At 32.6% G+C, this 12,543-nt stretch overlaps 2 protein-coding genes across 16 annotated transcripts; both read right to left on the bottom strand.

Annotated features, from left to right (window-relative positions):
• Nucleotides 1-471: 471 nt before the first annotated feature.
• LOC107372215 (epidermal growth factor receptor kinase substrate 8-like protein 1) lies at nucleotides 472-7,356 on the bottom strand. Of its 15 annotated transcripts, XM_089266701.1 has the most exons (13): nucleotides 5,855-6,045; nucleotides 5,730-5,775; nucleotides 5,255-5,458; nucleotides 4,993-5,145; nucleotides 4,452-4,647; nucleotides 4,154-4,313; nucleotides 3,332-3,461; nucleotides 2,927-3,052; nucleotides 2,692-2,778; nucleotides 2,146-2,556; nucleotides 1,860-2,070; nucleotides 1,316-1,509; nucleotides 472-674 (listed from the first exon to the last, which is right to left on the bottom strand). In XM_089266701.1, the coding sequence occupies exons 3-13, from the start codon at nucleotides 5,424-5,426 to the stop codon at nucleotides 646-648; spliced, it is 1,869 nt and encodes a 622-aa protein (XP_089122827.1). In that variant the 5' UTR covers nucleotides 5,427-5,458; nucleotides 5,730-5,775; nucleotides 5,855-6,045; the 3' UTR covers nucleotides 472-645. The 15 variants fall into 15 exon arrangements, with proteins under 15 accessions (XP_089122827.1, XP_015795889.1, XP_015795887.1 ...); XM_015940403.2 differs by lacking the exons at nucleotides 5,730-5,775; nucleotides 5,855-6,045 and adding an exon at nucleotides 6,515-7,356 and having other exon boundaries at nucleotides 5,255-5,544; XM_015940401.2 differs by lacking the exons at nucleotides 5,730-5,775; nucleotides 5,855-6,045 and adding an exon at nucleotides 6,515-7,356.
• A 1,494-nt stretch (nucleotides 7,357-8,850) lies between these two features.
• Alg12 (Alg12 alpha-1,6-mannosyltransferase) lies at nucleotides 8,851-12,102 on the bottom strand. Its single transcript, XM_015925617.3, has 2 exons — nucleotides 11,336-12,102; nucleotides 8,851-11,204 (listed from the first exon to the last, which is right to left on the bottom strand). The coding sequence occupies exons 1-2, from the start codon at nucleotides 11,649-11,651 to the stop codon at nucleotides 9,328-9,330; spliced, it is 2,193 nt and encodes a 730-aa protein (XP_015781103.1). The 5' UTR covers nucleotides 11,652-12,102; the 3' UTR covers nucleotides 8,851-9,327.
• Between the last annotated feature and the right edge of the window lie 441 nt (nucleotides 12,103-12,543).

Here is a 12,543-nt window from a genome sequence, read left to right as displayed (position 1 = left end):
AAGAGGGGGTGAAGAGAAGGGCATCTCAATTTTTTAAGAACCTCTTTAGGTAAGTTTTTGAGTTACCTGTCAACCCAAATTTTTAGACTCCTCCTGTAGGTTTGGTTGAGGTTTTAACTTTAGGTATTGCAACAAGATTTGGTCCATCGAATCAACCTGAAGAAAGAGATTTCCAAGGATTTGACGGGTTAACTTCTAGCTTTTAATGTGCTTCAACTGCTTCCATCTTCAGTGTATTTTCCTTTTCATCTACTAATGAATTTTCCATGAGTTTTCTACCTTACTAATAGACCGTTAATGTTCATTTAATAGAGAGGTAAATTTTTTCACTTCTAATTGACTGTTTTCTCGCTTAGCAATTAAAAACTTGTCCCACAACTTTTATGACAATTTATAAATTTTCCACGAGATGAATAAACATACAGTAAATTGTAATGTATAAATATATTTATGAAATTATATGTTTTAAGGTACGTATTGGAAATTTTTGCGTATTTTATTAGACATGATTGATTGTTTAATAATGTTTCAGGATTGATAAACAGTATGTATTTATCTTAACGATAGCAGGATTGAATTGTCAAATTGTAAATATTTACAGACAATGATAAATTGAATCATAGTTTTGACGCTATTCAAATTGCATTACCACGCCTTTGGTTCAAACATTTTAGCTGTTAAAGAGAATGGAAATGAGAAATGAATAAAATGAGTAAAAATAGTGATTGTTTTGTTAAAGTGATGGATTCGAGTACATTTAAATTGGCCAATATAAATCTTTGCAAATTAAATTTTTTGTCTCCTTCAATCAAATTGTAACCATTCAACATTTATTTATTTATACATTTTACATTAGGATAAACACATATGGGTAAACAAAATGATGAACATAAACAGACGAAAGAAAAGACAAATGAAAACAAATGTGATAATGGCAAAAGAAAATTAGGGAAACAGTTAGCCCAAAATAATGATGATAATAACGTAAATTGTGCTGTACAGGTAGGTTTGAAATTACATTTCACATTTTGGTAAGTAAAAATCAATTGGGGATAAAGGAGAAAGGTTAAGGTTAAAAGACAAATAAAAAGAAATGTTGAAGGTTCCCTAACTTATATTTTTTGTGTTTACTTGATGAGTTAAGTAATTGAAAGTAAAAAAATTGTATATTATTGATAAAAACTAGTCTTAATTTTGTTTGTCGTCATCACTCATTTGATGATGATGCAGATTCAAATAATAATCAACCTTACATCAAGTTAAACAGTGCGATTCATGAAGGCGGCTTAAAAATATCGAAACTCGCCTTTTTTACCTTGTCTCTCTTTACGAATCCAATCTTCATCAGGAGATCCTCTAGTTAAACGACTACCTCTTTCGCTTCGGTTAAATTGATAGTTGCCCGAAATTGGTTCAACAATTGTATTGGGAACATGAGCAATTTGACCACGTGAGTTACGAGCTTTCCACCAATTTCGAGATGCATCTAAAATCTCCAAGATTTCACCTCTAATATAAAAAAAACAGAGAAATGAGGTTAGTATGATATAGAAAGATATGTCACCAAAAGTAAACAATTAAGTAACAACTATTGTATCACAAATTCATTTTCAAGGACTCAAGGGCTGGGCAAGTTTTCAACTTTGATAAGAACCAAATGTTTCATTTAGTCGGGTAAAAGTGTCAACTTTGTCAGAACAATGTGGGCCTTGATTGAACGCAAACAGCTCAGATATGTTCAATTTTTTGATTTTAGGTTGAAGAAGGTAAATATAACTTGCTCAGCTCTTTATGAACTTGAAAGCAAAATTTGCTTTTTTCTGGTAAATAATAATGATGATGCGATAATTTAATCGTACTTTTCAACAGTCAATTCCTTTTCATTATTAGCAGTTCTTGGGAACAGAACTTGCACAATCTTGGCCCCTTTATCTTGCAATTCATTGAGCCAAGTTGTTTGCTCCAATTCACTAAGATGTACTATGGTTGGAGAATCTCTTTCAATTGAGTCGATTGGTGAAGGTGGTGGATGTCTTCCATGGTGCATACTTGAAGGTGGTGGTGGAGGACCTGAAAAAGTAACGTAAAAAGAGTTAATTTAGCCCGTTTTGATCAAGGTTGAGTTTTAGAGAAAAAATGAAATACCTTTGTGTGGAGGTGGAACCATATGATGCTCTAAATGATCGTCAAAGTCACTATCAACAAAGTGTGGAGGATGATGATGATGAACATAGTCAGATCTGTCTCTCCTTATGGGGGTTTCTCTACTCAAGGGTAGACAATCATCTTCATGTTCAGATGTTTCAGAAGAAGAATGGAAACCCATTAAATCTTTTTCTGTTATAGCCGGAGCCCATCCATCAGAGAAAACTGGTTGATAAACTTGACCCAATCGTGAAGGTGATCCAATCGGATGTCTTACAGGTTGAGTCCAATTAACTCCAAGTGATTGCCATAATTCTGTTTCTTTACTGGTACAACAATTAGATAATAGTTCAATGGCATCGGCACTGAGAAATGGAATTGTTACTGCTCCCGGATCAATAGGAACTGGACCTAAAGGAAGATAGGAGAGCAAGAATAGAAGAAAAAATAAATGATAATTAATTCTCAATCTGTTTTCAGGGTGAATGGGGAGAGGGAAAATGATGAACATGATTCATCAAATTATTATAAAAGGGCAATAAATACCATTCATGCGAGCAGCTTCAATTATTATTGCTAAAGGTGTAAACAAGAAATGGACCAACTCTGGTGCATTGGGATCATGTATACAGCCTGTAATAAAGAGAGAAAAAAATCAAAACAAATATTAATAATTTAAGAAAATAATTTTCACATTTGTCAAAAAAACTAATCAATTAGATGAGCCAAATTTCAAAGATGAAAATTCACTTTCTTCAAATATTGTGTCTAACAAATTTACCTTTCAATTTTGCTAGCAAATTAAAGGCTAACTTGAACTTTCCAAGAATTTCGTAAAATTCTGATTCGCTGGGTCCTCGGGCTCTAATTGAAAGTAAACCGTCACCGCCATGAGCCGCGCCTTTACCTGTAGAAAGTAATAATTATAAATTATTAGAAGATTTTAATTTCAATAAAAATATTAACCAAAACAAATAATGAGAGCGATCTTTAGACGGGATGAACTAACCGATTACAAAGTGCAAGTTAAGAATATAAATTAAATTATAATCGTTTCTTTTTATTGCAATAAAGTATGTTATTTATCGGCCATCTTGCAGTCAAATTTTCAAAAGTCAATAAATATGATTACCGTAAAGTATCGCTCTTTCAATCTAATTATTAAAATTTAAATAACAATACAAACCTCCTCGTTTGTGATTGCGAAGTTGAAGTTCTTTCAATGCTACAGCAGCATGTTGAAGTCGTTGGATGAATCTCTCGATATCGTCAAAACAATGATTTAATATGGAAACGTAGCGTTCATTTGAAAGAGACTGATAAGAAACAAAAGAAAGTAATGTAAGTAAATGGTTGAATCAACTTTCAAATATTCTTAATTCATTTTTATCATCCTGATCTTGATGATGATGAATTTACGTAATATGAATACACAAATACAAAAGGTGAGAGTAAATGAAAAGGAATGAAATCTCACGAAAAGATGTAAGTATTGTTCATTTTTGATAGGCTTTCCCTTTCCCTTTGCCTTTCAATTTCAATATTTGTTTATGAATATTCATCTAACTTTGAATGAAGATGAACTTATTTTGATCACTTTCACAGAATCACATTAAATATGCATTAAATTGTTGGCAAACTTATTTGTAATCATACAAGGTATCAATCAAAATTCCAGATGAGTTAAAGTTTACATTTCCGGCTTGTTAACTTTTTTTTATTGAGGCTTTTCTTTCAAGATGAAACCATTTTCTTCTTTCTCTTGTTCGATTAAAACTTGAACTGAGGTAAATGAGAAAGGACGATGATTTGATGATGAAAGATGATGGTAAAGAAGAGAGACGAAATAAGGGAAAGATAATTTCTCTTGATTTCTTCCTTTGCCCTGGAGGTGATCAACTTAAGGAACAGTAGCTTTGGAATGTAAAAGCAGGCGAAAGCATTAAAGAGCAATCTTTTTTATCCTCTCCAAGTCACTATTAGTTATATTGGAAAAAAAGAAACATACCTGATCATGAGAATTGGTCCTTGGAGCTGCATTGTGATTTGAATCAATTGAACTTGTTGTGGTAACAGATCTAGAGTCATGATCACGAGAATTGTGACCAGGTCCTAATGGTGGAGTCCGCCTTTGAGGAGAGCTGCTTATTGATGGTGATGCAGGTTTCCTGTTACAAAAAGTATCAGAAAAAACAAGAATATTGGATAAATGGAAAGGCATAAAAGACTAGCCGAGTTTTGGAAGAGAAAAAATTGGAAAGCAGTGAAGATGAAGAAAGGAATCCGGAAATAAACTCGACTCTCACTTTTCTCGTTGAGCTGCAAGAGCGTTGAATGCATTGACGGTTTCTTTAACATGAACATTCACGGGAACGGGATTGGTCTCGTGGTGAATATGGTCCACGGTGATAGCGAGATTTCCGTGTTTCCTCATCCAACTTGATATATCTTCGGCAATTTGTTGGGCAGAATGAGAGACACACTGAAAAATATGGAGTTCGCCTGCAACGAAAAGAATCAATTGAAATGAAAATGTTTATATGTTACATGTGTAATCAAAAAAAGCAAATGTATATCAAGGTAGGTAACAAAACAAGAAATAGTCCTAAATAGAGAAGAGAGCGAGAGAAGTGAAAATGGGTTACTATGTGAAACTTTACAACAATGTAAAAGAATCAATCTGTTAATAGATAATAATGATAGGCAGGAAGATGAAGAGAAAAGATGAATCAGTTAATGGACAGAAAACTATACTATAAACAATTCAATGCAGTGTAATAAGCAGTCTATTGTATGAAGATACAAAAAACAAAGTGACAGGTAAGCAGAAAAAAAAAGTTTCATTACCTTGACTTTCATCCGGATGTTGAACGGTAAAAATCAATATATTATCATACATATGATCTCGGTGGCTAAAGGAGATTGGCTGCTGAATAAAGGCAACGGGAAACCTTTCAACGATATCATTAGATTCAACATCAATTATTAACATATGGCTACCTGGAAGAGATTATAATAGAAAAAAAGAAGCATTAGAGATGAAAATTATCAATTAATAAATGGTTGAGGAAAAAGTGATTGAGACAAAATTCATTAAAGAATGGTTCACCTTCAATCTTAACAAACATTCGCTGAGTCCATATTCCAGAGGTTTTTTCCATAGCAAATAAACGTTGGATGGCAACTTTAGGTGTGATTGGTTGCTGTGAAGGCGTCGAGGTTGAAAAAGTGGCCAAATGTTCCACCACATAATTTTCCTGGCTACTTGATGTAGAAACCATTTTGTCACTTAGGATGAACCAAATTTGTCACTCTTTAACGATAGATAAGAACAATGTCAATTAGTAAAATACTTGGTGTAAAGGCACGAACAGAAAGACAATACAAGGTGAATGGACACTGAAAAGAGAAACCAGATGATGAGAAAAACAACATAAAAAAAAGGTGATGAAGATTATTGAAAAATGTTGATTAGCGTAGTGCAAGTAATGTTAATAACTGGAAAAAAATACGACCATAACAGTGAAAAGCATCTTTTTTGACGGTCTGTTTTTTCTTGCTATTTAGTTTGAAAATTTGTTTACATGTAACTGTTGATGTTAATATGTTAACCATGTCATCGAGACAAAGCTATTAAGGAAAAGGTAGATAAAAAAACTGGTTGCAGAATGAATAAGTTTTAATTAAGTAGGTGTTGATGTTTGCATACATTCCAACCACACTTTTTATCCAAAAAACAACATTTAGTAACAAACTAAATAACAGTAATAACAGTGAAACTTTCCTGGCTTGAGATGCACAACTAAAAATGTAGAAAATTAGTGTAACTGAATTAAAATACTTGTCTCCATTTAACACTTCTTAACTTACTGTTAAACTTGACTGTGAGTTAACTAATAAGAATTGCTTATAATAGAAAAAAGAAAGTCTTTTCTTAATCAATAATTAAGACGAAAGACATTGAATAGCGCCATCTATTAATAAAACGAGTCAAGAAAAAAGCCGCGACGGCTGTGTTTAGTTGACTTTGACTTTACATGTAAAGATTAGCTTAATGAGATTATTTCTTGAATTTATTAGCAATTTATAACAGATATTAAACAACTGATACTTTGAATAAACAGGGCTGAATATGATAGTCATTGTCAGTTTCACCAAGTACTAAAATTTATCAAACCGAGAGATAAGGAGATAACTCATGAGAAATGAGAAACATTGCAATAGCCATCAATTTCCTTGACCGTTATAATATTATTGGTCAACTGTCGAGGTAGAGTATTTTTTAGGAAAAACTGAAAGGTCAGACTGAATTAAATTGAGATTTGTTTTTCTCACTTTTTCATGAATAAATATTTTTACATCATCTTACCTTTTTTAATTTAAAGTTGATAAAATAAAAATTGATTGATTGATTAACCAACGTTGAGTAGGTTGATTATCTAGTTATAAGCATAAGAATCTGTTGAAGGATAGACAATGTTTAGGAAAGTTTATTCACTTGAAGTCTGTCTGTTTGCTGTAATACTCAATTATTGGTTCCACACTTAGATAAGTTGCAAAAATATGATACACTAAAAAACAATCCAATTTGGTGGAAAAAAATGTGCTTTGAGTGGGTAATTGATTTAATTAATAATCTCTTTCACCGAAGCTTAGTTGAAAAATTGATAATGATATTTAGGTAACCGGTAGCCGGTAACTGATTCAACAGTATGTAGAGTATTCCGAGTGTTTACTCAATCAAGATCCTCTTTTCTTGGTTAATCCCATTTCTTATTTGGCTTCCAGAAACAGGCCTTCACTGAGATAATGTTCACATAAACAATTAATCCAACCAGATTTAACGTTGACCCTCAGATTACCCTTGATTAACCGATGATTATAGATGAAAACACAATAAAACAATAGACAGAAGAAACAAAGAGACACACAAAATCCACCAAAAATCAAGAGAAAAATGAGTTTAAAAAGAGAAGGAACAAGTGAATGCAATGAAAGTAGTATAAAAATGGCGTTATGTTAGATTATTATATTGACGCTGGTGTTGATTAAGATGTTGATGGAAGTGATCAAGAAAATGATGATGTTGATCAAATAGAGGATGAAAAGATGATGAAAAGATGAAAGAAAAGGTCTGACAAAAAGAAATGGCAAGAAAGGAGAAAATTTAAAAATTGACTTGAAACAAAACACACAAACCAGGTTGAATCGGGTTTACAAGTTAACCAGTCAACTTTTCTGGTTCTCTTTCTCTCTTCTTCTCTCTCTCGCTCTCCTTCTTTCTTATCTTCACGTTAAATCTTTCTCTTTCTCCTTTTCTTTCTTCACTATAATTTGTTTTTTACCTTCATCGTCATCATCGATGCTGGCTTTTTTGTATAAAATCCAAGCGCATCTTAACCGTTAACAAACCGTTTTTTTCCTCGACCAACAATAAGATTGCGCCAAATGAAAAGGATACTGTCACCAGTAAATCAATCTCAACATTGAAACTGATAAAGTCCACCATCCTTTATGATCAATGGGTAAACCTAATTGTTTCAAAAGGCTTGAGCTAAATCAACCTTTCCTGATTGAATCCGTGTGATTAAGAAGAAATTTGTTATAATTTCAAGTCTCACTTTTTTGCTAAGCAATGCTTTTATTAAATGACAAATCATTAGTTATGATATCAAGATTGATTTCTTTAATTATTTATGATTATTCCGTATTTTATTGTTTTCAGAGCGGAAAGATTAAAGATTGATGAAGATTCTGAGCAAACAATTGAAATAAGTGAATTAAACAAATAAATGATTAAATAAACATTTGGTTGAGTTGATTTACAATAATAATATGATCGTGATGATTACAACAATAATTGTTAGCTTAACCAGTTCTGAGTTAATATATCTTCAAGATTCACCATCAATATACCATTTTTTGAGTTTTTTTTCATGTTAACCTAAAACAACCAACCAGAATGTCAATCTTGTGTGTTAACTCGATTGTTAATCATGGCTTTTCATCATAATATATTGATCATATCAAAAAGATCATCATTATTGTGAACAATTGTGAACCAAAAGTGAAACCAGAAAACCAGTTGATTAAGATAATTACTGAGCAAAATGAACAATTTAGTGGTTGATTTAGAGAGAGTTCAAGCCAACTAAATATATTAATAGTTAAATTCAATATTTACCTTTAGCTATTGAGATTGCAATTTGCTAATGATTTATGAGTCTTTTTTCAGCTTTTTTATGCTCTAAGCTTTGATACTTAATTATAACATCTTGCCCTTATTGATTAACCAAATTGTTTCTGTACAAGGTTATTGAATTATTTAAACATTAATGATCTCTGTTAGTCAATTTCTGGATCTTAAATTGTTGACCTTGCGAGTTGAAAAAATTACTTTCAATGGGCAATAAATTACAGGTTTAAAGTTGAATAGGCGGAAGAAAGTGAAACATAGTTTGATTTTTAGTGGACAGAATTTTAATTAACTGAAACCTCTGACCTAATTTAAAGTTAATGGTTATTCGCACAGAACTGTTTAATAATCATAATTTGATATTAACTCATACTAATCTTGATTGATCAAGTTCTCTGGAGAAATGGTTGAGACTATTAGTTGAGATTGAAATTTGATTTCATCGCTATCATATTGAATCAGGTAAGCATTAAGATTGTATTTGATTGCAATAGATTGAGTATTTAAGATTCATTGTATTATAATTATTTCGTGTTTTATTTGTTTTCAGTGATTTAAGAATTGGCAAGGATTAAGATACACAATCGGTGCAGGTATACAATAAAACAAGTATAAAATGATTTTATTTATTCTATATATTTGATTGTGCTCATTTTGATATTTATCCAATAGTGATCATCTAAATGAGTGTTACCAGATTCTGAATTGATAAATTATTTACAATAATCAACACCAGAATAAAGGTAATGTTTATTCCGCAATTTAACCCAAAAGATTAAATCAAAATTTAAATTCACACAGCTTCATCTTTGAATATGACCAGGTTGATGCTTGAAATAATTTTTAACACGATATTGTTGGCACCGAGTGTAGAAACAAATTACAGCTTTAGTTCATCGATTGGGTATCAATTAACTTGAGCTTTTTACATATAATTATAAATGTACATCCCACGTAAAGATAATTTTACATTAAAAGTACTTGTATTAACGTGTAACGCATCGGAATATCCACAATTTAGGAGCGGTTAACACAAATACACTCTTGGGTGCTCGACTTAAATCAATTCCATCGTACCCGTTGACTGCTTTGATAAGGTTACAGTCCTGTGCATCTGGACTTAATTTACAAACAACGGATTCAATATTGTCAGATAAGCGGATCGTAGTTTTTGTTTTGGGTGCTTTTTTAGGTATCCTTGCAGTAGAAGAGCAAGATCTGGTCAAAAAATCGACATCAATATTTTCCAAAATGAAATAGACAACCTTAAAATCTTTGCCAATGGCAGATGGTCTCAATTTAGGGTTACGAGTTCTCCATTTCGCTATTCTCCGAGTTTTATTGGCCATTAATGCGTAATCTTTAGACTTGTCATAGGTTATTCCATTGAGTTGAAGGAATCGAGTGAAACCCGTTTGAGCAGCTAAATTGCAAACATAAACACCGATATCCTGAGCTTTAAAACTTTTCAAATCGGTTGACTTGATTCGTTTATTTGTCCAATTAACAGCATCACCACCAGGATAGTTGTGCCATGAGGCTACAGAAGCATAAACAAGACAACCAATATTTACCCAAATATGGAAAGCCATGATGACCAGAATTATTGTCGTGAAATAGGCAAAAGATGGAGGTAAGTTTTCGATGGATGCAGGTCGATTTGTTGCTGGTGGGGTTTCTTGCTGTTCAGATGTGGCACTTCTATTAATCTCGTATACAGATTGTGTTATGCTAGAATATTGAGTGTCGAGAACTTCATCATAATACATTCTGTTTTGTCCTCGTCGTCTACGAACATTTTGTGTCGAAGTACCGGGTGCAGGGTAATATGGTGTATCGCCTGTTGTTCCGGGAGATGCGTGTGATGGTATTGCGTCGTATTTATCGGGTAACTTTGCCTTGGATTTTTTTGACTTTCTTTTCTTAGCTTCTTTTGCTTGTTCTATCTGTCGCTGTTCTTCAGCCTCTTCTTCGGTCGAAACTTCATAACCTAAACGCTTGCGAATGATATAAATCAACCAACTTTCAGGGTAAGGTTTAAGAGTAAAAAATCGATATCCAGTAATAGCAATCGTGTTGGCAGCGCAAGTGTTAAGTAATGGAAGACAATATATAATAAAACGCAGTTCTTTGTGTCCAAGGAATGAATAGAGAAAAATAAATGCGAAAGAAACTGCAAAGCAGGTTCTCATACACCGTCTTGATGCAAATGGTACAAAGAAAAGCGAGAAAAGTAGAGATCGTGGAAGAGCTGAATAAAAGTACCAAAGAAAGGGTTGAACTCCCCATTCTGCTGACTTGTTGAGGTAAACGTTGAAAAATATGCCAAAAGCTTCTGGCCAAACCCATCTTTGCCACATAAATGAATCAAATAGGACGGTAGCAAATAGAGAAACTAATCCAGCAGGAATACCGACTAGAAATAAATGTGATATATCAAGATTATATTGGAAAAATATTGAACTGATGATCATGGGACCAAATAAAAGGGCTGTTTCTGCACGGAAAATCACAACAGTTATTGCACATAGAATAATGAATGGAGTATTGCGTCCAGAAAGCCATTTAGCCGAGGCAAACAAGACTAAAATCAAGGCAAAAGTGTTTGGAAGAGGCCTTGATGCATAAAAAAGAAAGTGAAATTGTGATGCCGTTAAAATGGTAAGAGCACTGGTCGTATGACGTCCAAATTTTCTTGTAACTTCACACGCATAATTAAAAAATCCAAGAAGCACAAAACTTGACAGGATTATCCTAACGATTATCTGGATGTATATTTTCTCGAGTATTCGAGTATTCATGGACCAAGGGAAGGCGAATAAGCTCAAAATGAATGGACCAATAAATGTTCTTGGAAGAGGCCCTGTAAAATTGAAAAAAGAAATGTGAATTTAAAGCTAAAACATATGCAAACTTTGACAATTATTAAGTAATTATGTTATCTATATAATAATAACAATAATGATTATTTAATATTGAAAAGGACAAAATTACCTGGAAATTCTTCATGATCCCAACGCCAACCACTGTAGTTATGCGAATGAACGATATTGGTCGGTTCAATAGAAAATTTTAATTTTAAAGGAAATTTTGGACTAATCGATATATCAGCAGTGCCATTAGCATATCTATTCGCTATGTCCAGTGCTCGAGGAAACCCAAGGTATATGAAATCATGAACCGCTTGTATCCCGAACGATTCCTCAACTTTTGTGAATGGAGTAAATAAAACGTACGCATATGACAACGCAACTATCCCGGCAAATTGGACAGTCCGAGACATCATTAATAGGGATATGAGAGACCCCATGGTCTAATTACTTAATGCAATACGAGTTCAATCGAATAATAATAACGATTTTAATTTAATTTCATTCTTCTTGCTTGCAAAATTAGCTTTAAATTAGATTTTCTTTATTAACCAAACCAATAACCACGAACCAATTAGTTAGAAAGATTCAATTTTGATACTCAAGTTACTTTAGATCAAGGGCTGATTAAAAGATGAAAGCACAGCGAAACAAGACAAGGGAAACAGAGAGACACAATCACAATCACAAGTACATCAAATCAAAACAAAATGAAAGAGTTGGAAGAAAACGAAATCGACGTGTAAATGATATGGAAGAAGTAACTTTACTAGAAATATTGACAGTGGTTTTAATTAAAAGAAAAGGATGAATTTGACTATACAAATGAAAATTAAAATGATTAATGAAAAAGTTAGTCAATCAAAATCAAATTTAAACCGGTTCAGCTGCAATTCAAATTGTAAAAAATTTAAACACCAAACAGCTTTAAGCAATTTGCTTATTGCCTAATTATATTGAGTAACAACAATTTCTAGCTCCATCTTTCTTTATCTTATGTAATAGAAATGCCCGGTGAATTTGAAATAAAAGCAATTCGTAAACTAAATCAGATAAATTATTGATAAATCAAACTTGATCAACGAGTTATCAGGCATTGAATTATCCCTAATCCAACAATTTGATTCGTTGACAATAAATTTTGGTATCTATGGCTGTTAAATATGTTCTGACCTTGTAGGTTAACCAAAATGACTTTCAATTGTTGCTAAATCTCAGGTTCAAGTTAAACAAACCAGCAAAGTAAATTGTTTGGATCTTAATGGACAGAATCTTGGTTAAATTGTTTTGATTGCTTAATTAGGTGCATTTTTCCTTTCTTTCCCTTTCTGT

Source organism: Tetranychus urticae, chromosome 1 (assembly GCF_039701765.1).
Source record: "Tetranychus urticae isolate SD_2017Ah chromosome 1, NJAU_TeUrti_SD_1.0, whole genome shotgun sequence".
NCBI lineage: Eukaryota > Metazoa > Arthropoda > Arachnida > Trombidiformes > Tetranychidae > Tetranychus > Tetranychus urticae.
The sequence above is the reverse complement of the archived record's forward strand: the minus strand, read 5'-3'. Positions and strand labels throughout refer to the sequence as shown.